Here is a 22,000-nt window from a genome sequence, read left to right as displayed (position 1 = left end):
ATCAGGATTCCAAATATAATCTAAAGCTTTTTATTCACAAGCAGTCGCCACAGCAGATAGCTCTGCATATCCTGATGCAACCCCAAAGGGATTTGTGGCTCCCCCTGGTGTCGAACCACAGACCTTTTACGTGTTAAGCAAATGCATAAAACAACTAGAAGATTTTAATGACATTGACAAAATGACATTGATATGTCCTAAAAGCTCCCTGAAAAGCCTTCAGCTGATCCAAAATGCTGCAGCTAGAGTACTGACAGGGACTAGAAAGAGAGAGCAGATTTCTCCCATATTGGCTTCTCTTCATTGGCTCCCTGTTAAATCTAGAATAGAATTTAAAATCCTTCTCCTCACATACAAGGTCTGAATAATCAGGCCCCATCGTATCTCAAAGACCTCATAGTACCATATCACCCCAACAGAGCACTTCGCTCTCAGACTGCTGGCTTACTTGTGGTTCCTAGGATACTTAAGAGTAGAATGAGAGGCAGAGCCTTCAGCTTTCAGGCCCCTCTTCTGTGGAACCAGCTCCCAGCTTGGATTCAGGAGACAGACACCCTCTCTATTTTTAAGATTAGGCTTAAAACTTTCCTTTATGATCAAGCTTATAGTTAGGGCTGGATCAGGTGACCCTGAACCATCCCTTAGTTATGCTGCTATAGGCCTAGGCTGCTGGGGGGTTCCCATGATGCACTCTGTTTATACCCCACTCTGCATTTAGTCATTAGTTATTATTAATCTCTGTCTCTCTTCTACAGTGTGTCTTTTGTCCTGTCTCTCTCCCCTCAGCCCCTGCCGGTCTCAGCAGAGATCAGGGGTGGGGGGGTTGGGGCGAGGGGGGGGGGGGGGGGGGGGAGTCATATGCTGCCCCACCCTGAGCCTGGTTCTGCTGGAGGTTTCTTCCTGTTAAAGGGAGTTTTTCCTTCCCACTGTCACCAAGTGCTGCTCATAGGGGGGTGTATTGATCTACCATATAAAGCACATTGAGGTTACTGTTTGTTGTGATTTGGCACTTTATAAATAAAATTGAACTGAATTGAATATGATGGGAGCACACGTTGCTCTAAAAACTGTATCTACCTTTCAGGATTGATGGAGCCTTTCCAGATGTGCAAGCTGCCAGTTCCAGTATTTGTTAGTGACACTGATTTCTGGAAGTGTTCCTGAGCCCATGCAGAGATTTCCAGACTTGGGCCTGTTTTAATGCAGTGCTGCCTGAGGGCCTGAAGATCTCAAACACTGAATATTAATTTCTGGCCGAGTATTTTCTCTGACTCTTCTGATGGTATTATGTATTGTAGATGATGAGATATTCAGAGTGGTGTTGTAAATGCCTAAAATAGTTGCACTTATATGAACGTGTTTCTTTTGTTTGTGCTTCTTCTTGTGGTTTTCTGTCAGTCTGTACTGTCAGTCCTTCATACTGCTGGTCTGTGTTGCAGGGTGCAGCAGTGGGCGTCGGTGTTCTCTGTGGAGCTTCGGGAGTTCTCAACCAAGTTCTCCGGCTCTCTGCTGCTGCAGAAGGTAAGTAAGCCAAAACTGGTCCAGCACATTTCATAAACATTATACAGAAGGTCTTTTTTTTGTTTTATAGTGATGTTTTGAGTGTATTTGTAATGTGTGGGCTAACTGTGTCAGCTGGAGTTCTTTCTGAGAAAGACATTTAAGTTCAACTTTGTGAGCACAGAAAAACTAAAAGCCCGTTTACCAGGAGAGCATGAATACTGACTGAGCTGTGATCTGCATCGTGTGTTTAGGGTACGTTCAGCAGAGATGATCACAGACTGAGACGTTCTCTTTCAGCCTTTCATACTTCTCAAGCTTTGATGTTCTACAGAGGTTCTGCAAAGAAGCTAAAAGTGCCGTGTATTTTTGAGGTTCTTTTACTGCATTGGCTTTGCTTGAATAGCATTCTTCCACTACAATGATCGCTCCTACAGACAGCATGGCTGTCTTTACTAGTGTTGGAAAGTGTGGGCTGAACTGGTGAGAGCATGACCAAAGCAATAGAAGGTGTGTGTGTGTGTGTGTGTGTGTGTGTGTGTGTGTGTGTGTGTGTGTGTGTGTGTGTGTGTGTGTGTGTGTGTGCTTGTTTTCCAGGACAAACACACACACACTCTCAGGGATCACGGTAATGCCCAGATTGAGGACTGAGCCCTCTTTACTGGCGTCAGGATTTGTGGCCTGTTCTGATTTTAGACATTCATCCATTTATCTGTCAGATTTAGATCCGTCACAGGCAGTCAGCAGTTTGTCTGCTTACACACACACACACACACACACACACACACACACACACACACACACACACACACACACACACACACACACACACACACACACTCACACACACACCTCCTGCAGTTCAGAATAAAGGGCACAACAACATGTGTGCAAGGAACCCCCAAATAACTTAATTATGTTCTCATGTGTTTTCTCTTGTTGTGGATGAGAGCTCAGCACAGACAAATAAAATCTCTTATGAAATAACCAAAATGTTCAGTTAGTTACAGTACGAGCATGTTTCTGAAAGGATCAGTGCTGAAATAAAGCAAAGTCTTTACTGAGCTCTGTGTTCTCAAAGCTGCTCTCCTTTATGGCAGTCATGCAGATACAAGTGTGGGGGGGTCAGCATCCATAATGCATGGCTGACAGTTAATCTGGTTTTGTCACTGGCAGAAAGAAATGTGAAAATCATGGAAGCAGCAGCTTCTCTGGGTTTTGCCAACTTTTCCAAACATGCTGAAAGGCCGACCTGCAGGATGATCCTATGTAACAAACATGTTATAAACTCCATGGCAGTTTGGAAATAACATCCTCAGAGTCAGTCAGTAACAAATATGAACACCTCCAGCTTTATGCAGCAGACACTCGAGAATTTAAAACATGTGTCTTTGTCCTTTTCACATCAGTGAGAGCTGAAGGACTCCTCAAAAATATCGAAACTGTAAACTAGAGGGCAGATTTCTAAAACAAGGAGTCAGCAAACAAAGATGGAAAAACAACAATGCAGCATCAACTTTAGGCACAGTAGTGCCAACAATGGTGAGTTGTGTTTTAATAACAGATACAGTCTGGTTCCTCTGCAGAGACCTCCTGGGAACATGCCCAGCCAGAAATACTTTGGTGTCCAGTATTCTGCTCATGCAGGACTCCAGCTGTGACAGAAGACTGGTTTTCAGGGTGTTTAAGCCCAGCTGACACCATCAGCATCCCTCTGTGCAGTTCAGCAGAGTGGTGTCACTATATGTAAGTGTTGTTGTTGTAAGCAGAACGAAATCCAGTTTAGCAGACCTCAGCCATGTGCAGCTGTGTGTCCTAATGCAGAGTTATTCAGAGAAGCTACTGCTAATGTTGTGTTTTTGTAAAGTGGCAAAAAACAAGTATTTAGACTCAAGCTAAAAACTGTTTGATCTCTAATAGTACAGCATCATATTGTACATTGGGAGGGTACCAGCGGTACAGAGGCAACCCCTCTGGACACTCCCCTGCACTGAGCATCTTTCTACAGTTGGGCGACAAATTTAAAGAAATGTTAACAGAGGATGTCTGACAAAGTGTTGGGTCACCACAGATATTCCCTGATTTGATGTGTGGATAGTTGTGGAGAGCACCGTCTGGTAGAATGCTCGAAATCTCCCAAACAGGTTCAGTTGGGTTGAGATCAGGTGATGGTGACTGAAACAGCAAATACTTCACATCATTTTTATCCTCATCAAACCAGCAGCTGAGCGTCTGTGTCCTGAGCACGGAAGTCATCCTGGGAGAGACTCTGCCATCAGGATGGAAAGGTTTAGGAAGCGGCACTGATCTGCAGTGGCCCGTCTCTCTAAGGGGAAAACTGAGGTTATACTAGGTTACAGTTCCCCTGAGAGCCTTCCTTCAAGCAGCAAAACAACCACTGAAACTCTTTTTGTGACTCCACAGAGCTTCATGCTCTTTGTACTGTACATGTTCAGGACTGAGACAGAAGGCATTCACTGAGGTTGGACTAAAAGTTTGGCTTTGCTTCTGTATTTGCTTCAGATTGGGCAGCTTGGACTAATTGGAGTTAGTGAATGACTTAATAAAGTGATTCAGAGTGCAAAGACTGGGCTGAGCCTCCTCACACAGCTGTCTGATCCACCTCGAGCTTCTCGATCCAGAGAAAGTGACCCAGTTACCTCAAATATCCCCATCAGTATAAACACACACACACACACACACACACACACACACACACACACACACACACACACACACACACACACACACACACACACACACACACACACACACACACACACACAGCTCCCCTGCAGCTGATTTAATCTGTGAATAAAAACATGGCAGTTACTCACCAGCTTCAGCTTCACTCGTACTTTCTGGAAACATCGTGAAATACAAATGAAGCAGATTTAATTCTGTAAGCAGAAGCTAAATGTCAGACTTTGGTGGGAGCATGGTGAAATGCTGCTCAGCATAATAACTGAGTGAGTTTGTCCTTCCAAAGTTTGGTATCTTTATATACAGATTAAGAACTACATGGACACTTGCGCTGACGCTGGCCCTTTAAGCAGGACCAGAGCAATGGTTTCTCCTCGTGGGACCCACAGAGTACATTAATAAAAACTTTTGGTGTTCTCGATGCTGTTTTTCTTCCTTCTCAGAAACTGAAGGATGTGGAGCCCATCATCAAGATCGTGGAGGTGGATGGAGAGGACCTGGTGAAGGACTACTCTGATGAAATCGAACGAATGTTGGGAAGTAAGATGAAGTCGGTGAAGGTGAGGATCATCAAATGGAGCTCTTTCAGGACTGTGCGTGATTTTAACTCATGACTTTTAATATCATTTGAAGAGATAATCTGAAGTTCTTACTGATTTTGCTTCTTTATGACCGGGTCACGATGTTCAGTGGATCCCGTTATAACTTATGTTACTAGTTTGCAGGCAAACAAATACGGGAAAATGATCAGTTGGACCGTTTTCTTTGGGCTTAATGGGATGAATTATCGATGAATTATATCACCATGATCACCATGTGTAAAATGTGCAGCTGAAGCAATGGAGTGGTTGGGTTAAGCATAAAGGCACAAAGTTTTCTTCAGGAAGTGATACAACCAAGATCCGACTCATCTAAGTGGTCTGATGGAAACGTGTGTTTCATGGCTGCACACACGCATCTCCAACCTGGCAACCAGGAAAAATGAGCTTTGACCTCAAAGTCTGATCTATTTCTGACCCTGACAGTCGTTTGGCTGCCTAATGCTGCCTTTATTGTGAAATTCCTCTGTGCTGAACTGAGCTAAAGTAGCATTAGCACATTGGCGAGCCAGCTGAGCCCAGCTGTGTCCTGAACTCAGAGCCATGAGAGCAAATAAGTATAATTACCTAAAGGATGCATATTCCTTTAAAAGGATTCATATCACAGGTTTTCTGTAAAGTAGTGCTTCTCTTGTTGTTGTTGCTCTGTTTTTATTATTATTATAAATTTTTTGCTGATCACAGTTAGGAAAGTTGGGGACCATTAAAAGTTTGATTATCCCTCTCCTCCTGGTGCGCTTTCATCCTTTCTTTTCTTTTCTCGTGCCAGAGATTAGCAGAATCTGCAGAAGACTCTGACTTGTACCATGAATTCAACGCAACATTAGAGGTCAGTGCTCCTCTTTTTGATAACTGATCAGCTGACTGCATGTTTAAAACCTCCAAGTGTGTCATGTGTCAGTGTCAGGTGTACTTCCTGTGCCATTAGCTAAACACTAGCATTAGGATGCTGGCTGACTGTGGATCAGGATGACAGCAGGCTGTGATGCTGCAGCAGACTGGAGGTTTAAACTCTCAGCTGACACCTGAAATTAGATTAGATCAAAGTTCACGGATCCTCTGAGGAAACTGGGTCGACGCCACAGCAAAGAAACTCAGCCCTGAAAATAAATGCTGTCACACAACAAGCAGCAGAGACGTGTTTCTGGATCCTTCATGTTGTGATGATGAGCTGCTCAAACAAACCTGATTATGTGCTGATATATTTCTCATATTCTGCCATAAACCTCTGTGAATGGGGGAGATCATTTAGTGCGTTTTGTGGACATTTTCATGTTGTCGAGCCTCGGATGTTTCAGGAGTGTGTTCAACACCAAATCAGGTCATATCAGGGCAGTTTACATCACAAGGTCATGGCCTCACAGCATTACTGAGAGAAACCCAACAATATCTCTTGAGCACCACTTGGCAACAGGAGAGAGGAAAAACTCCTTTTAGACGGGACGACGTAACTGCAGGAAGGTACAAGGAGAGAGGAGTCCTCCCTGTCCTCCCTCCCTGTCCTCCCTCAGAGAGGGGGAGAGGAGGACAGGGAGGGAGAGAGGAGGACTCCTCTCTCCCTCCCTGTCCTCCCTCTGAGAGAGGGGGAGAGGAGGACAGGGAGGGAGAGAGGAGGACTCCTCTCTCCCTCCCTGTCCTCCCTCCATGTCCTCCCTCTGAGAGAGGGGGAGAGGAGGACAGGGAGGGAGAGAGGAGGACTCCTCTCTCCCTCCCTGTCCTCCCTCTGAGAGAGGGGGAGAGGAGGACAGAAAGAAGAAAACAGAAGATAATGATAGAGCTCGACCCATTATTGTTTCCCTAAAAGCTTCCTGCTCTGTTTTGTGCGCTTTCGCAGTGTTTTTCTATTTGCTGATGTTTTCTTAGGTCGCAGCTCATGTGAGCTCTCAGGGCCACCGTAGATGCTTAATTTAATCTTTATAAATTCACAAAATTTACCAGAAAAACTGCAGCGGCCCCACACGTCCCTCAGACTGTGGGTTTCTGCAGAACTAAATAAATCCTCAGTGCCGTTCCTTTAAACAATAACCTGGTTATCACCAGACTCGGATGCCCCATTGACTACTCTGTTCTAGGTAGCTGAATCAGGATGACATCATTTTCAGGTCCACTGGCTGATGTCATTGCCCATCCGTTCCTCCAAAATCAGCTGCAGAGATCTAGAAGAACAGCAGAAGATCTCAAAGATGGTGGCTGCGCTGTTGCGACCCTGAAAAGCATAAGCGGAGGAAAATGGATTGATCGATGGATCTTTTTTTTTTTTATTCTAGTGTAGTTGACTATTTTTTTACACCTTGTTTTCATTTTTAGTTTAGCTGTTAGAACCTTGCAGAACCATCTGAAACTACAGCTCATAATTCTTCATCATTTGTGTTTATGCTGCACCTGAACAGGTGAAACTGTGTCAGGTCACTGCAGCACACTGTAATGATCTACACTGGACAGGGAAAACAGCACATCTCTTTAAAAATAAAAAGTAACTTCTCCTTCACAGACAACTCTGAATATGCAGTGTGAGTCCTCACAGCCGGGTTTGAGTGTAGTCATTACAAAATGAATGTAGAGGAAGAAACAGAAGGACCTGCTGATGATCAGTCAGCTCCATGCACGCTTTGTTTCTGTGCTGAGATGCAGATTAAAGTCGGTGCTTCTGTGTCCTGCTGCTGCCTCTCTCAGTTTGATTACTACAATTCGATGCTGATCAACACGATGGACGAGGATGGGAACTACGTGGCTCTGGGTGGAGAGTTTTCCCTCGAGGAGAATGAACATTTCAATAACCTGCCTGTCAGCACTCAGATGAGCAACATCCAGGTTCCCACCAACGTCTACAACAAAGGTCAGAGGTGCTTCATACCTGACGCCCTCCACACAGGCCGGTACCCTTCAGGAGGAAGCTCAAAGTCAGCATGTTTTTCTTCTTTGTGCAGATCCCAACATCCTCAATGCCATCTACAACACAGAGGCTTTAAATGACGTCTTCATCAGTAACTTCCAGAAGGATCCCACACTCACCTGGCAGTACTTTGGCAGCTCCACCGGTTTCTTCAGGATCTACCCTGGTAAGTTTATCCTCGGCTTTCCAGCTCCAGATTTTTTATTTTTGACTCCAATAAGTAGCTTTGCATGATTTTACAAGTCAGAATAATCCTTATCTATATTTTACTGGGCCTTGGTGCAACCTCCCCTCTGTTTAAGACCACCTCTCTTAATCAGGTATCCACCGATGTCTGCTCTGTTCTGGGCTCGTGCTGCTGGCCCCAGAAAAGAGCCATGGAAATATCAGTCTTCTTCTGACCCTGATGGTCCTGACTGAAATAAGAAAGCTCACATCATTTTGCAACAGTCATATAATAAAATTCCTCTGAAACTCCCCACACAGACTCTCCCATTTGGTTCAGTATTTCCAACTCCTGCAATCGATATAACCTGTTGAAATCTGCCTGGTGGGTTTATCTTTGTACATGTGTGTTTTGCCTGTTAAGTCCACATGAAGCGTGATCGGTGTCGGGCTGTGAACTGACTGCACGTGTCTTTGGTCAGGTATTAAATGGACTCCAGACTCTAACGGTGTGGTAGCCTTTGACTGCAGGAACAGAAACTGGTGAGTTCTCCTTTCTCCGTGCCTTCTGAGGTACTTATACTGATACTTTCATTACTGTACAGCTCATTTGAATGTTTTCATATCTGTAAGCTTTACGGTACATTGGTATCACGAACAATGGTGGGGACACAATACTCGAGAAACTTTGTGGGCTCAGGTTTTAGGTTTAGGTGCTTTGAGGAGAACAAGAGTTAGATTTGACCTTGACTGTTTGGTTTGATGACCCACTGAAACCCACTGGATTAGGGTTGTGTCTGATTTGCGTGATATTAAATACTTAAATGTCCTGTGGACAAACACTGAGGCAGATGGGCTGCTAAGTTTAGCCTGTTAATTATAAAGGTGTCAACTCACCAGCAGCAGAGAAACAGAAACACAAAGTCCACTAATGAGGGAGGCAACGCAGTCAAGGTGTGAATTTAATCTTTTTACAGATGCAAGAAGAAGACGACGTTATTATATTTCACTGCCTTCGGCTTCCCACACAAGTGATGCAGCTTTACTTAAACACATACATATTTGTGCCTGAAAGTAAACCAGACAAAAAGGTTACTTTTCCAGTGGGAGTTAAAAAAGTCTCCAAAATTATGAACACTTGTAGCCATCATTAGGAATGTCACTGAACTGACTGTGTTATATAAACTATGTAACAACAGGAATTAGTACAATACAAAAAGTAAATCCGTCTGTGAGGCTCAATTTCAGTTCGTCTAAGTCCTCTGGTTCTGCGTTGGCCGAGTAGCAGCCAGCCAGAGTCCTGATCCTCTGGAAAAGACGATAAGCTGCTCCTCAGCCGGGTCACTGCAGCCCACATGGCAGCATATGTGACTGTTCATGCATTTCTAAATAATGCCAATGAACTGCATACGTCCCTGAACGCCTCATCACGCCACATTACTGCAGCTGAGCTGCCAAAGCTGCTGCATGCATCTGCAGAGAGGTGCTTATGGCAGACTGAGTTTGTGAGGTTAGACATTTTCTTCTTTGGTGTTTTTCTCTGCAGGGGCCATCCCAGGAAATCTTAAATAAAGGGGGCAGTAAGAACCTGTTAAAGGTGCCCACAGATCTCCATCTTCTATCAGCTTACATTAGGAGATGAACATGCCTAACAATATGGAGGCTGCATTGAACATCCTGTTCAAGCATAAACCTGTTTTCTTGTGTTCAGTGGAAGGCAGTCACAGTCTCAGAGATCCTCTGCTATAGGACTGAGACAGTGGTTATCTCTGTGAGGTATATGAGGGAGTTTATTTTTCAAAACTTATACTTAAAAAATGTTTTTTAATCCACTGCATAATTATTATAATGTTTTACATTACATGGTTGTATTTGCAATAATGAAATTGGGAGATCTGCTCAGTGTTTCTCAGTAAAAGGAGGATCTGCACCTTATTGTTCCCTCTGTAAATTCTGCCCATGGTTGCATATGACTGTCATTTTACTATTCAGCTTTGGATTTTAATTGATCATAATATTCTACACATACTGTTAATCTTCCACTTTTGATTTAGCTCTGTCAAACTCCAAATACATGAGTTACAGGCGTTATGGAGGGGGAGGCTGTCCATACGGGTCAAAGGCTGGAGAGAGTTTGTCATGCTGTAAAAGTTGGAGCCAGCCTCAAGTGGCCGTTAGAGGAACTGCAGTTATTGGTTCTCCTGCATTGGCTTTGTTTTTCAGCCCTGGAGGTTGCTGTTTGAGTAGTGCCTACTGTTGGTCATGGAACTGCTCCAGCTAGATTTCTAGTCTATACGACTGTCTCTAGGAGTGACGTTGGTATGTAGCAGTGCACACTGGGCATGTGATCTTCTAGTTGCGTATTCTGTATTCGCAGTGGTGTATCTGTCAGAAGTACCTGAGCTCAGAAGCCATCTGAGGTGCTCCGGGTGGTGCAGTCTAGTGCCAGCTTTCCTCCACTGGTTTGTGAAGTCGCTGTCTGAGCTTTTCATGAGTGAGCGGTGGATCTGAGTATGAAAACAAGAACATCGCATACGGAAGTAACTTATCAACTGCAAAGTAATCCTGTCCTTAATCATACTCAACTTTATTGGACACTACTTCATTTAAAGAAACACAATTTACAGAAAGACTTGAAACTAGTGACTGAAACCATAAACTCATCAGGGAAGTATTGTCTGAGGCCACAAATCAAAGGAGCAGTAAGGTCATACTCTTAATGACATCCATACAGTGTGTCTTCTTTTTGCAATGAGAGGGGTCGCCCCCTGCTGACCATTAGTAGTAATGCTGATTCAATGTATATCTGCATCAGCTTCTCTTTTCAGACCCAGAGACTGCATCCATGTTTTATATGATCTAAACTTGGCCTCCTCCACTTCCTGTGTGTAGGTACATCCAGGCTGCCACATCTCCCAAAGACATCATCATCATGGTGGACATTAGCGGCAGCATGAAGGGGCTGAAGATGACTATCGCCAAACACACCATCAACACCATCCTGGATACGCTGGGAGAGAACGACTTTGTCAACGTCATCGCTGTGAGACATGCACTCATCTCCTTCAAAGCTAAACTGCTGTGACTCTGAGTTGTGTTTATGTGAAAAATGGCAGGAAAAAAGTAACTACAGTCATGGCCAAACGTTTTGGGAGTGACAAAAACTTTCCCGCTTCAGTTTTTTTGTTTCACTTATTTTTTTTTTCACGCCTTTCTTCTTTAGTTCAGAACAATCGTAAGTGTTTTGTAACTTTTTAAGACTTATTGGCAAACAAATCAATATTATGCAAAGAGACCGTATTTACAGAGACAGTCCATTCCTGCATCATCAGTGATCACAGCTGATGATCACAGTTTGAGTGTCCTGAATGGTTGAATGTCTTAAAGTTTTCCAGCCTGGAGCTAAACTCAAAAAGCAACTTTTAATATTGCAAGTTTACAAAATCCATAATCCAAAAGATGACAAGCAACACTTAAGAAACTGGGGGGAGTTTTTCCTTCTCACTGTCACCAAGTGCTGCTCATAGGGGGTCGTTTTGACTATTGGGTTTTCTCTGTATTATTGTAGGGTCTTTACCTCAGAATAAAAAGCACCTTGACTATTGACTATCTGTTGTGATTTGGTGCTATGTGAATAAAATTGTATTGTTCAGGAACAGTTGGTAGTGGTCTCGTTTTCCTGTCTCTCTATATCAGGCAGATTAAGTTCTCCTCTGAATTTGGTGGCTTTGATTTTGATGGTGTGTTTTCTCCGTTGTTAGGAACTATCTTGTTTTATTTTCAGCTTTTTGAGTTCTTCCATTGCCCAGTTTAGGATGTTGAAACTGTAGGTGATTATTGGGAGTGCTAGGTTGTTGGTAGCATTCGATTTTAGCGCTAGTCTTATTCTTCTCAGGTTCCATCGCTTTCATCTACACCCAGATACTTCTACGTTCCTTCTTCTTCTAGATCTTGCATCATGGCTCAATGCTTTCACTGTTGAATAGTTTCCCTTCCTTGAATATTGCTTTTGTGCATTTTTCTAGGTGAAATTCCACGTTCATATCATTGCTGAAGCCTTTGTCAATGTTTCTGTTCCTTGTCTGATTTGCTCATAGGTCTTTAGGTCATCCATGGAGAACAGATGGGTTATGATTAACTCTCCTTGTTAGTATCCATAGACACTCTTGTTCAGAAGAGATGATAATGGTGCCAATGACCTTGAAGATGCTGCTGTTGATGCTGATGATTCGGGATGATATTGCTCCCTGATTATGGTTGAGTGTTGTCTTCCATTTGGTCATACTTGTTCTGATGAATGCTGTCATGATTGGAAATACAGGGGTTGGACAATGAAACTGAAACACCTGGTTTTAGACCACAATAATTTATTAGTATGGTGTAGGGCCTCCTTTTGCAGCCAGTACAGCGTCAGTTCGTCTTGGGAATGACATATACAAGTCCTGCACAGTGGTCAGAGGGATTTTAAGCCATTCTTCTTGCAGGATAGTTTCCAGGTCACGACGTGATGCTGGTGGAGGAAAACGTTTCCTGACTCGCTCCTCCAAAACACCCCAAAGTGGCTCAATAATATTTAGATCTGGTGACTGTGCAGGCCATGGGAGATGTTCAACTTCACTTTCATGTTCATCAAACCAATCTTTCACCAGTCTTGCTGTGTGTATTGGTGCATTGTCATCCTGATACAAGGCACCGCCTTCAGGATACAATGTTTGAACCATTGGATGCACATGGTCCTCCAGAATGGTTCGGTAGTCCTTGGCAGTGACGCGCCCATCTAGCACAAGTATTGGGCCAAGGGAATGCCATGATATGGCAGCCCAAACCATCACTGATCCACCCCCATGCTTCACTCTGGGCATGCAACAGTCTGGGTGGTACGCTTCTTTGGGGCTTCTCCACACCGTAACTCTCCCGGATGTGGGGAAAACAGTAAAGGTGGACTCATCAGAGAACAACACGTTTCACATTGTCCACAGCCCAAGATTTGTGCTCCTTGCACCATTGAAACCAACGTTTGGCATTGGCACGAGTGACCAAAGGTTTGGCTATAGCAGCCCGGCCGTGTATATTGACCCTGTGGAGCTCCCGACGGACAGTTTTGGTGGAAACAGGAGAGTTGAGGTGCACATTTAATTCTGCCGTGATTTGGGCAGCCGTGGTTTTATGTTTATTGGATACAATCCAGGTTAGCACCCGAACATCCCTTTCAGACAGCTTCCTCTTGCGTCCACAGTTAATCCTGTTGGATGTGGTTCGTCCTTCTTGGTGGTATGCTGACATTACCCTGGATACCGTGGCTCTTGATACATCACAAAGACTTGCTGTCTTGGTCACAGATGCGCCAGCAAGACGTGCACCAACAATTTGTCCTCTTTTGAACTCTGGTATGTCACCCATAATGTTGTGTGCATTGCAATATTTTGAGCAAAACTGTGCTCTTACCCTGCTAATTGGACCTTCACACTCTGCTCTTACTGGTGCAACGTGCAATTAATGAAGGTTGGCCACCAGGCTGGTCCAATTTAGCCATGAAACCTCCCACACTAAAATGACAGGTGTTTCAGTTTCATTGTCCAACCCCTGTACATTATACATTTCCAACCAGTCTGTTATCCAGCTATGGGGAACAGAGTCAAAGGCTTTTTTTGTAGTCAATCCAAGCTGTTGTGAGATTTCTCCTTCTTGTTTTGGCCCCTTCCAGTATGGCTTTATGTATTAGTAGCTGAGCTTTGCATCCATAGCTCTCTTTCTTGCAACCTGTTTGTTCAGCTGGCAATAAGTTGTTAGTCAGGTGCTTGTATGTTCTGGTGTTTAGTATCGATGTTAAGATTAAGTTTTTGGGGCTGTCGGTTTCTTCGTTTTGGGGGATTGTTCCAGATGTTGCAGACATTCACTGGTTTGGGCATTCCTCGTCTTGTATTTGTTGTAAGCATGTGTCAGGTCTACATTAGGGTTTAGTATTTTTCCCGAAAATGACATGAATCAAATCCCGGGAAAAAGTTTATTTATTTTTTAATTTTAATTAGGCCTTCTGTAGTCTGTGTCGGCCTTAACCTATTGTGATATTGTAGAGGTAGCTTTCCAGCTATGTCCTGTTATGCCCAGTAGGGGGCAACGTTGGCTTGATTAATGCAGTAAAACCTACATCTCGACATTCGAGTGATCGAGCTATGCGGTGTTGTATCGTTCCTCAACACTCCCTTAACAAATATAATTCGAATATTCCTCCATTGTACATGGAATTATACCAAGATATTTTACAGCTGCTGGTGCAAAACAATACGGTTCATCTCCACAGCATTGATAAAGGCTCAGGCACGCTGTCGTGGCGACATCTGTTGCGCTATATCTCCACCAGTGGAACGCTGTAATAGTCATTGAAAAGTTAACTACCGTACTACACTATAATATGGCATAACACAGGGCCTTGAGTAATGCACTACGACTTGGTCATTGCCATTCTGGCAACAACAAATTTATAACACCGTGTCTGAGGGTTAAAGTAGGTTCGCTGTGAATCGTCTATTGAAAAACTGGCCAATCCTTATAGCCTAAAAAATATACATTTTACTCAACTCCATTTTAAAAGCGAAATATATTAAAGCAATCTATTTCATGATACTTTCTTCACACATTAGGCCCGTATCCTAATTCATGATTGTTAGTAAGCGGCTGCAAACGAGGAAAAGAAACACTCGAAGTTAAACAGATATTTCTTTATTGTTCAGGGCAGGCATATTTTATAGGCTATATAATGCAATATAACAATATATAATAATATAAAATTATATAATACAAAATACCTTAGGGTAAACACATTGCCTACGATTTCAACAAATTAAAGAGGAAAAAAGTACAACTGTGTAATACCTCTATTAAAACGCTTGAGATGAAGGCTGAAGCCTTAAACGGAGGCTGAACGTGCCTGAAATGAAGAGTAATGCTTTTCGCATTAAACGAACCCTTCTCTCAATACTTCCTTAAATTTAACTTTCTGAAGCTTTCTTTTCTGTCTGAAAGTCAAATCGACGCGTGCGACTTTTTTCCCGGTTTCCCGTCTAACGTTTCCCGGGAAACGGGAAATGGTTCTGATCGCATTTCCCGGGAATCCCGGATCCCGGGATTAAACCCTAGTCTACATGTAGGGCTGGCAGGTGTTTCAGCCAGAGGTTTGCTAGACTGGCTTCATCTGTAAAGATATTTCTGGCCATTGTTGTTGTGTTTGCTGGTTTTCATTTTGTTCATTTCATTTTATCCATTTTATGAGGATGTTTTTCTTTCTCAGCTTCTGCCTGACATGTTTTGCTGATCTCAGTATTTTTCTTCCCTTGTTCTTGATAGAACTTTTTGGTGTTTCATGTTGTATCTTGTTCAAATGGTAGAAACTTGTGTGACTTGGCTTGTAGCTGTTGTTTGAGTTTTCTAAAGTGGTTAAGACTTTGTGGGTCTTTATGACGTGTGTTTTCTTATGACTTCCTTTTCTTTACCTTAACAATATGCTCATTTCAGATAGGGTTGATATTTCCCCTTTTAGTTTTTGGGCATCCTTCTCAATTCATTTTTTCCAGTGTGGTACTGTTGGTTTCTTTTTCCTTTTCTCCTTGTCTTTATGCCTAAGGTGTCACATACTGCAGAAGCAGTGGCATAAATTAATCTGTTATTTTCAGTAAGGGACATTTGTTGTTCTTCTCTGTACTTGATGTTATTGAGAGCTTTGGTTTCTAGTATTAGGGCTTCTTTTGCATGCCTTGATTTTTGGTAATGGTGGTCTTAATGTCCCTTTAACTATCTCCCACTTTTTCAGGATGTTCTACATCAGTTTTTTCACTCCTGTATCTTCAGTGTTGTGGTTGGTCTTAGGTTCTCTAGGCTGATTTGGTTGCTTTTGACTATCATCTCTACAGCTGTGTCCTCATTCCCTGTTTCAGCTTTCTTCACACTGTTCTGCTCTGGAACAGAAACCTCTTCTGCTGCTTTATTTTTGCAACTTTGGAGTTCTATGTCATTTGAATTTGATGATGTCTTTTCTGGTGTTTGCCAGTTTGTTGGCATCTATTTTGGGTCTTGACGATGGATTTTTTGCACTCCAGATGTTGTTATATGTGTCTTTGGTGATTCCACACTTGTGTTCAATAAAGCTTTATAATAGGATTCTAGCACATCTTTACTCCCTAGTCCATTTATTTCTGGTTTGTCTCTGGTTCTCATGTGGTGCGTGTTGAGCACCACTCTGAGGATTGTCCTTGGTGTGGTGGTCCTCATTTGCTTGACTGGGGAAGTTACTTCCAGTATTAGATTTTTCGACCCCAGCCTGGTTCCCTGCTGAGGGATATCGTCGTTGTTCACCTGTGTGATTTGGTTATTCTTTCAGTTGACATTGGTGTGCCGGAGCCTCCTTTACCATCTTATAGTTTGTCATACCTGTGTTGCCCAATCTGTACTGCTTGGAGGTGGGGCTGCTCTTCTTTAGATCTTCTTTATCTTCTTCTTCTTTTATTATTATTATTATTATTATTATTACTTGACTCAGTGATGGTTCAATTACTGTTACAGTTAATAGATCCACTGACTTTTTTTGCTCGTTTCCTTCCCTGTCTGCAGTATACAGACTACGTTCGTTATGTGGAGCCGTGTTTCAGAGGAACTCTGGTCCAGGCCGACTTGGACAACAGAGAGGTAAGACCATTATCTGCTTCATGGAAGCTTAAAGAGCCCAGGAGGCATCTTAGCAGCCGTTACACAGACACAGAGGAATACTCTGAGTCTGTGTAACGGCTTGAAGTGACATCAGAAACCACAGCAAGTCCAGCTGGAGCTACAGAACTTCTACACTTATGAGGACCAGTCAGAGTTTCAGGGTTAAGGCTTTAAGGTTATGGCCGAAGGTAGCATGCTGTCACATTATTCAAAAAGTACCTCAAACATAATGCAAAAAATGAGTCACCCGAGTGAACTGAATGATTAAAACTTGGTTGTATTTGACCGACAGGACAATGGGAGGCACGTATGTTTGATTGGGTAATAAGAACATCATGTCTGTGATGTTGGTATAAGAAACCTCTTTCCTTTCGCAGCACTTTAAGGTGTTGGTGGAGGAGCTGCATGTTAAAGGAGAAGCAAAGATCAAGAATGCCATGAAGGAGTCCTTCAAAATCCTGAACGAGGTTAGTGTCTGCTCAGCACGCTTCTTAAACTCCAAGACCTCCAGAATCAAAGTTAGCTGGAGTCATAGACTGTAGTCACACTGATGTCACTCACTGGAACCTTTTTAAACGTGTTTCCTTCTGCTGTAAACTTGGACATTTTAACCTTGGAGTCTATGGGGGCTGACTCACTGCCTGAGCAAGTCTCAAGTGAACATTAGAGGAACTCCCAGCTGGGCTTCATTTTTCAGCCTTGGAGATTATCTGATATCAGCCCTGTTACTGATATTGACATGTCAGCAAGTAACATGCCAATTACCGATGTCAGTGGAGGATATTAGGATGTTAGTGCTACACCCAAAGATTGATCCAAAGATGGCGCCAGTGTGCACAGCCTGCTGTCTCAAGAATTAGTTAGAAATATCTTATCTGTGACTGGCTCCTATATGTTTGTGTAATCAGAGTAAACGTGCTGCCCTGGTCTGAGTTTTACTGCACTACAAACTTCTTAAAGTATGTTTAAAAGAACAAAATACAATATTGTTCCCTTAAAGGGAATACTGCACTCTCAGAGTGCTTCCTGTTTTACATTGTTTGACCTGAGTGAGCGGCACAAAGAGGGGCTGTGTCTCAGCACAAAATGCTCTGTATTTCATTATGCATCCATCCATCCGTGCTTTCCAGTCAAAGCAAACAGATTCTAAATATACAATAATAAAATCTATAAAAATGTACAGAAACATGATCCCACTTTGTGTTCAACCTTCTTCTCTCAGCTCTTCACTACCAAGGCTCAGAGTCTGCTGCTGTCGGGTGTGTTTGTGTTTACCCGGTTTCTCACACCAACTTTCTTCTGGTTTATGTTGCCTGATCTCCTATTTTCTGCCAGTAAATAATGACTTGGGCAGAAAAAAAGCCTCCCTTCCTCCTCTACTATTAGAAATACCTGCTCACCTGCTCCACCTCTGCAGTGGCCTGCTCGTTAGACTGAAAGTCTGTTTGGCCTTTTTACCTCTTTGCTTTTTCTGAGTCCCTTTTGCATCATCTTGATACCTGAGCACTCTATACAACATGCCTCATTCACCCATCACACTTTTTTCTACACCTAAGTGCTTTCTGTCTAACATTCACACTCCGATGAATGTATCAGAGAGCATCTTGGGGGGGGTTCAGTATCTTGCCCAAGGATACTTTTGCATGCAGATTGGAGTAGCCAGAGATTGAACCACCAACCTAGGTGAGCTGCTCTCCCCCGGTGAGCCACAGGTGGTGTCTGGTGTTTTTGGTGTTTCTGGTGCTCTGTGCAGCACTTTGTCAAACTGTTGTTTGGATTGGATTTGATTGGATATTCATGTTGTTTCCCATCCACAAAAGCAGCAATGAATAAGTGCAAATCCACATAAACCAAGAAAAATGTAAGAATATTTGTCTTTCTCAAATTGTTGTGTAAAATACAGAATTTCACCATTAGTGCATCCCTGAATCTTACAATTTCATATCAAGCTTCACAAATGCATGTTTTGTCTTTTAAAGGCGTGTAGACTGATGCCGGATAAGCTGTGTGTTTGTGTGCAGGCGAGGGTGAACGGTCAGGGCAGCATGTGTAACCAGGCCATCATGCTGATCACAGACGGCGCCATGGAGGACTTTGAGTCCGTCTTCGAGGAGTTCAACTGGCCTGATCGCAGGGTGAGGACGACACACTTTTAAAAATGTAACTAACTGTATAATATAATAATAATAACCTACAGTAGCTTCTTACTGTCAGCTTGTTACACCATGAATGTTACTGTATTACATTTTTTTACAAACCTTGCACACATACAGTATTACATTTTATTGGTATCAGTTAACATATTATTACCTAAATTTTACTGTAACATTTAAAGTTACGTTACTAACCTTAAATATATTTTGTCTATTGTTACGCGGCTCTGTGTATGATTGTTAATCGTAAAGATGATCTAACACACCTCGGTTTCTGTGTTTAACTAACGTTGCATTAGCAGGTAACTGTAGAAAGCCAATCAGAAGCAGGATTTTTCTGTGTCAGTGTAGACAGACATAAACAGGTGTGCTCCTCTGTTCAGGTACGAGTCTTCACCTACCTGATTGGCAGAGAGATGACCTTTGCTCAAAACACCAAGTGGATCGCCTGCAACAACAAAGGTCAGTCCTGTGTGTGTGTGTGTGTGTGTGTGTGTGTGTGTGTGTGTGTGTGTGTGTGTGTGTGTGTGTGTGTGTGAGGCTTTTCTCCATGCAGACGTTAATATGTCCCCATCTGCCTTCTCAGGTTATTACACACACATCTCCACACTGGCAGATGTGCAGGAGAACGTCATGGAGTACCTGCACGTGCTCAGCCGGCCAATGGTCATCAACCATGACCATGACATCATCTGGACAGAAGCCTACATGGACACTGTGGTGAGCGGACCCAGCCAATCAGAGGGCTTAAAGAAGCCATTAAACACATTTGATTTAAATCTGGGGTGAAGGGCTCGTTTAAATCAGCACAGTGTCATCATCATCGTCACTTCATCTTCATGTGTCCTTTTTCTCCCTGTCTCCATGGACTCATTATCCCATGATCCTCTGGGCCTTCACCTCCATCTCGCCAACAGCTTCCAAACACAGAGGAGGTAAAAAAAAAAAAAGTAGTAGTTGGAGTTTTCTAATTTTCATCTGTGATACTGACACTGCACAGCCCACAGTCTATAACAGTGAGCTTTATTTGACATGTTTAAAAAACAGCACATAGATGCTGCACTGGCTGCTGCTTCTTATTGGACCAATAAGCAGCAGGCCATCCTTATTGGTCAGGGGGAGCCGGACTTCCTGATGCATATGTGTCTATGAAGGCAGCAGTTTATATAAATCATAGCTGGATGAATGTGTAACAGGTTTCCAGGCAGGTTGGTTGGTTATAAATGCTAGAACTGTATTTATTTTAAGGATAAAACAAGCTAATCTGCCACAAAGGATTTAATTTATAACTACTTAACACAATAAAGCATACAGCAACACTGCAGACTGACAAATATCATCCTCCCAATACCACCTCTCTGATAGTGTTAAACTGTACAGGCACCTCACAGCCAGCTTAAAAGCTGAATTTTTCATCCAATTAAACAAACAGTAAAAATGATCAGCCTCCGTCCTAGTTTTGGTATTTAGAACATTTTAGGCAGAAATTGTTCAGACAAAGACGACTCACCTTTGTGTAGACATCTGTGAACTGGATGGTCGTGGTTGGGTCTCAGGGTTTAGGCCGTGTGTGTTGTTCCTCCTGTGCAGCAGGAGAACCTGTTAAGCCCCAAACCCTCTCACTGTGTTTAAAACATGCAGCAAATTAAAGTTTTCAGCAGCAAGCGGGCGGTTTTTATTCATACAGCAGTTTCACAAAGTGCTCTGCAGAAAGTGGTCCAAAATAATAAGACATTAAAAGCACAAAACACCAAATGAGATTTTAAACAAGTTTAAAGAGTGTATACATTACACAACCTCATCATTATTTAAACATAGTTAAAGATCACTGAGGATCAGCAGACCTCAGTGATCTGTGCGTCTTGGCCTCAAAGGCTCAGTCACTGCTCGTCTTCAGACGGATTCACTGAACCAAACACGATTCCCTCCTCCCAGGAGGTGGAGGAGGTTCATTCGGTCTGTAAACAGGATAGCTCGGAAAGTCTGAATGAACTGTGATCACACGTTGCAGGGCTGCAGGCTGGGGTCAGGTTTACAGTCCATTCAAATGTGTCTCACATCCACCAAGGATTTATCGGTCCAAACGCCAAACTATGATTCTTACAAGTGTGCTGTGCATGACCAATGAAAGCAGCATCTAAAGATGTAAAACATCAGGTCACATTTGACCTCTGACCTCTTCTTCAAGGTCAGTAGACTGACCTGAAGGTCAAAGTGTGAATAATTCTCAAGAATTAGTTAGAAATATCTTATCTGTGACCGGCTCCTATATGTTTGTGTAATCAGAGTAAACGTGCTGCCCTGGTCTGAGTTTTACTGCACTACAAACTTCTTAAAGTATGTTTAAAAGAACAAAATACAATATTGTTCCCTTAAAGGGAATACTGCACTCTCAGAGTGCTTCCTGTTTCACATTGTTTGACCTGAGTGAGCGGCACAAAGAGGGGCTGTGCCTGAGCACAAAATGCTCTGTATTTCATCATCCATCCATCCATCCATCCATCCATCATCCATCCATCCATCATCCATCCATCATCCCCATATTAAAATAAACAAACAGGTGACCTGGTAAAAACATGGCTTTGTCTCATAGTTTCCTCAAAGTTACTTTATGACCTCCTGAAGTTTTCTGGTTCTCAGATCATGACAGGTTGGCAGGTCTGCCAACAGTCCTACACTGCCACCTGGAGTTCAACCTCAGATCTGCACATGCAGTGAAATCAATACACCAGCAGATCTTATTATTTGTAATCATTTCACAGTAAGAGATGACTCAAAGTGCTTTCCAGTCAAAGCAAACAGATTCTAAATATACAATAATAAAATCTATAAAAATGTACAGAAACATGATAGGACCATATTTTTAAAAATGATTAAAATGGAGTAACAGCAGTTGCAATAGTAATAATTTAATATCAAACTGAAACACCAGGGTAAGAATATAACAGGAGAATAAAGAATAAAGTCTGCACATGGAAAAGAGCCAGAACAATGAAAATATAAACACACAGCATTAGGATGCACAAAGAGACGTCTGTAGTGTGGACAGTAGCACCGTGTTGCACCTTTTACACATGTGTTTATCGTTTCTATCTGTGGATACTTCCAATAATCCCACTTTGTGTCCGACCTTCTCCTCCCCTCAGCTCTTCACCACCAAGGCTCAGAGTCTGCTGCTCATGACCTCAGTGGCCATGCCGGTGTTCAGCAAGAAGAAGGAGACGGTCAGTGTCAGCTGTAATGATGAAGAACAGCATGCCTGTGCAGTAAATGAATAGATACATGAA

General features: G+C 42.9%; 1 protein-coding gene across 4 annotated transcripts in view; it reads left to right on the top strand.

Annotated features, from left to right (window-relative positions):
- LOC115781206 (voltage-dependent calcium channel subunit alpha-2/delta-4-like) overlaps nt 1–22,000 on the top strand; it is a 93,142-nt gene that overhangs the window by 7,969 nt on the left and 63,173 nt on the right. For 2 of the 4 annotated variants that reach the window (XM_030730726.1, XM_030730724.1), the window contains exons 2-15: nt 1,440–1,521; nt 4,647–4,763; nt 5,572–5,631; nt 7,476–7,638; nt 7,730–7,861; nt 8,343–8,403; nt 10,753–10,903; nt 16,465–16,539; nt 16,938–17,027; nt 18,582–18,695; nt 19,097–19,175; nt 19,300–19,433; nt 19,631–19,648; nt 21,860–21,937. In XM_030730726.1, the coding sequence (XP_030586586.1) occupies nt 1,440–1,521; nt 4,647–4,763; nt 5,572–5,631; nt 7,476–7,638; nt 7,730–7,861; nt 8,343–8,403; nt 10,753–10,903; nt 16,465–16,539; nt 16,938–17,027; nt 18,582–18,695; nt 19,097–19,175; nt 19,300–19,433; nt 19,631–19,648; nt 21,860–21,937 (1,354 nt within the window). The remainder of the gene's footprint in view (nt 1–1,439; nt 1,522–4,646; nt 4,764–5,571; nt 5,632–7,475; nt 7,639–7,729; nt 7,862–8,342; nt 8,404–10,752; nt 10,904–16,464; nt 16,540–16,937; nt 17,028–18,581; nt 18,696–19,096; nt 19,176–19,299; nt 19,434–19,630; nt 19,649–21,859; nt 21,938–22,000) is intronic. The other 2 variants (XM_030730727.1, XM_030730725.1) reach the window with 1 other exon arrangement.

Source organism: Archocentrus centrarchus, chromosome 6, assembly GCF_007364275.1.
Source record: "Archocentrus centrarchus isolate MPI-CPG fArcCen1 chromosome 6, fArcCen1, whole genome shotgun sequence".
Lineage (NCBI taxonomy): Eukaryota > Metazoa > Chordata > Actinopteri > Cichliformes > Cichlidae > Archocentrus > Archocentrus centrarchus.
Note: the sequence above shows the minus strand (reverse complement) of the source record. Positions and strands in the feature narration are given on the sequence as shown.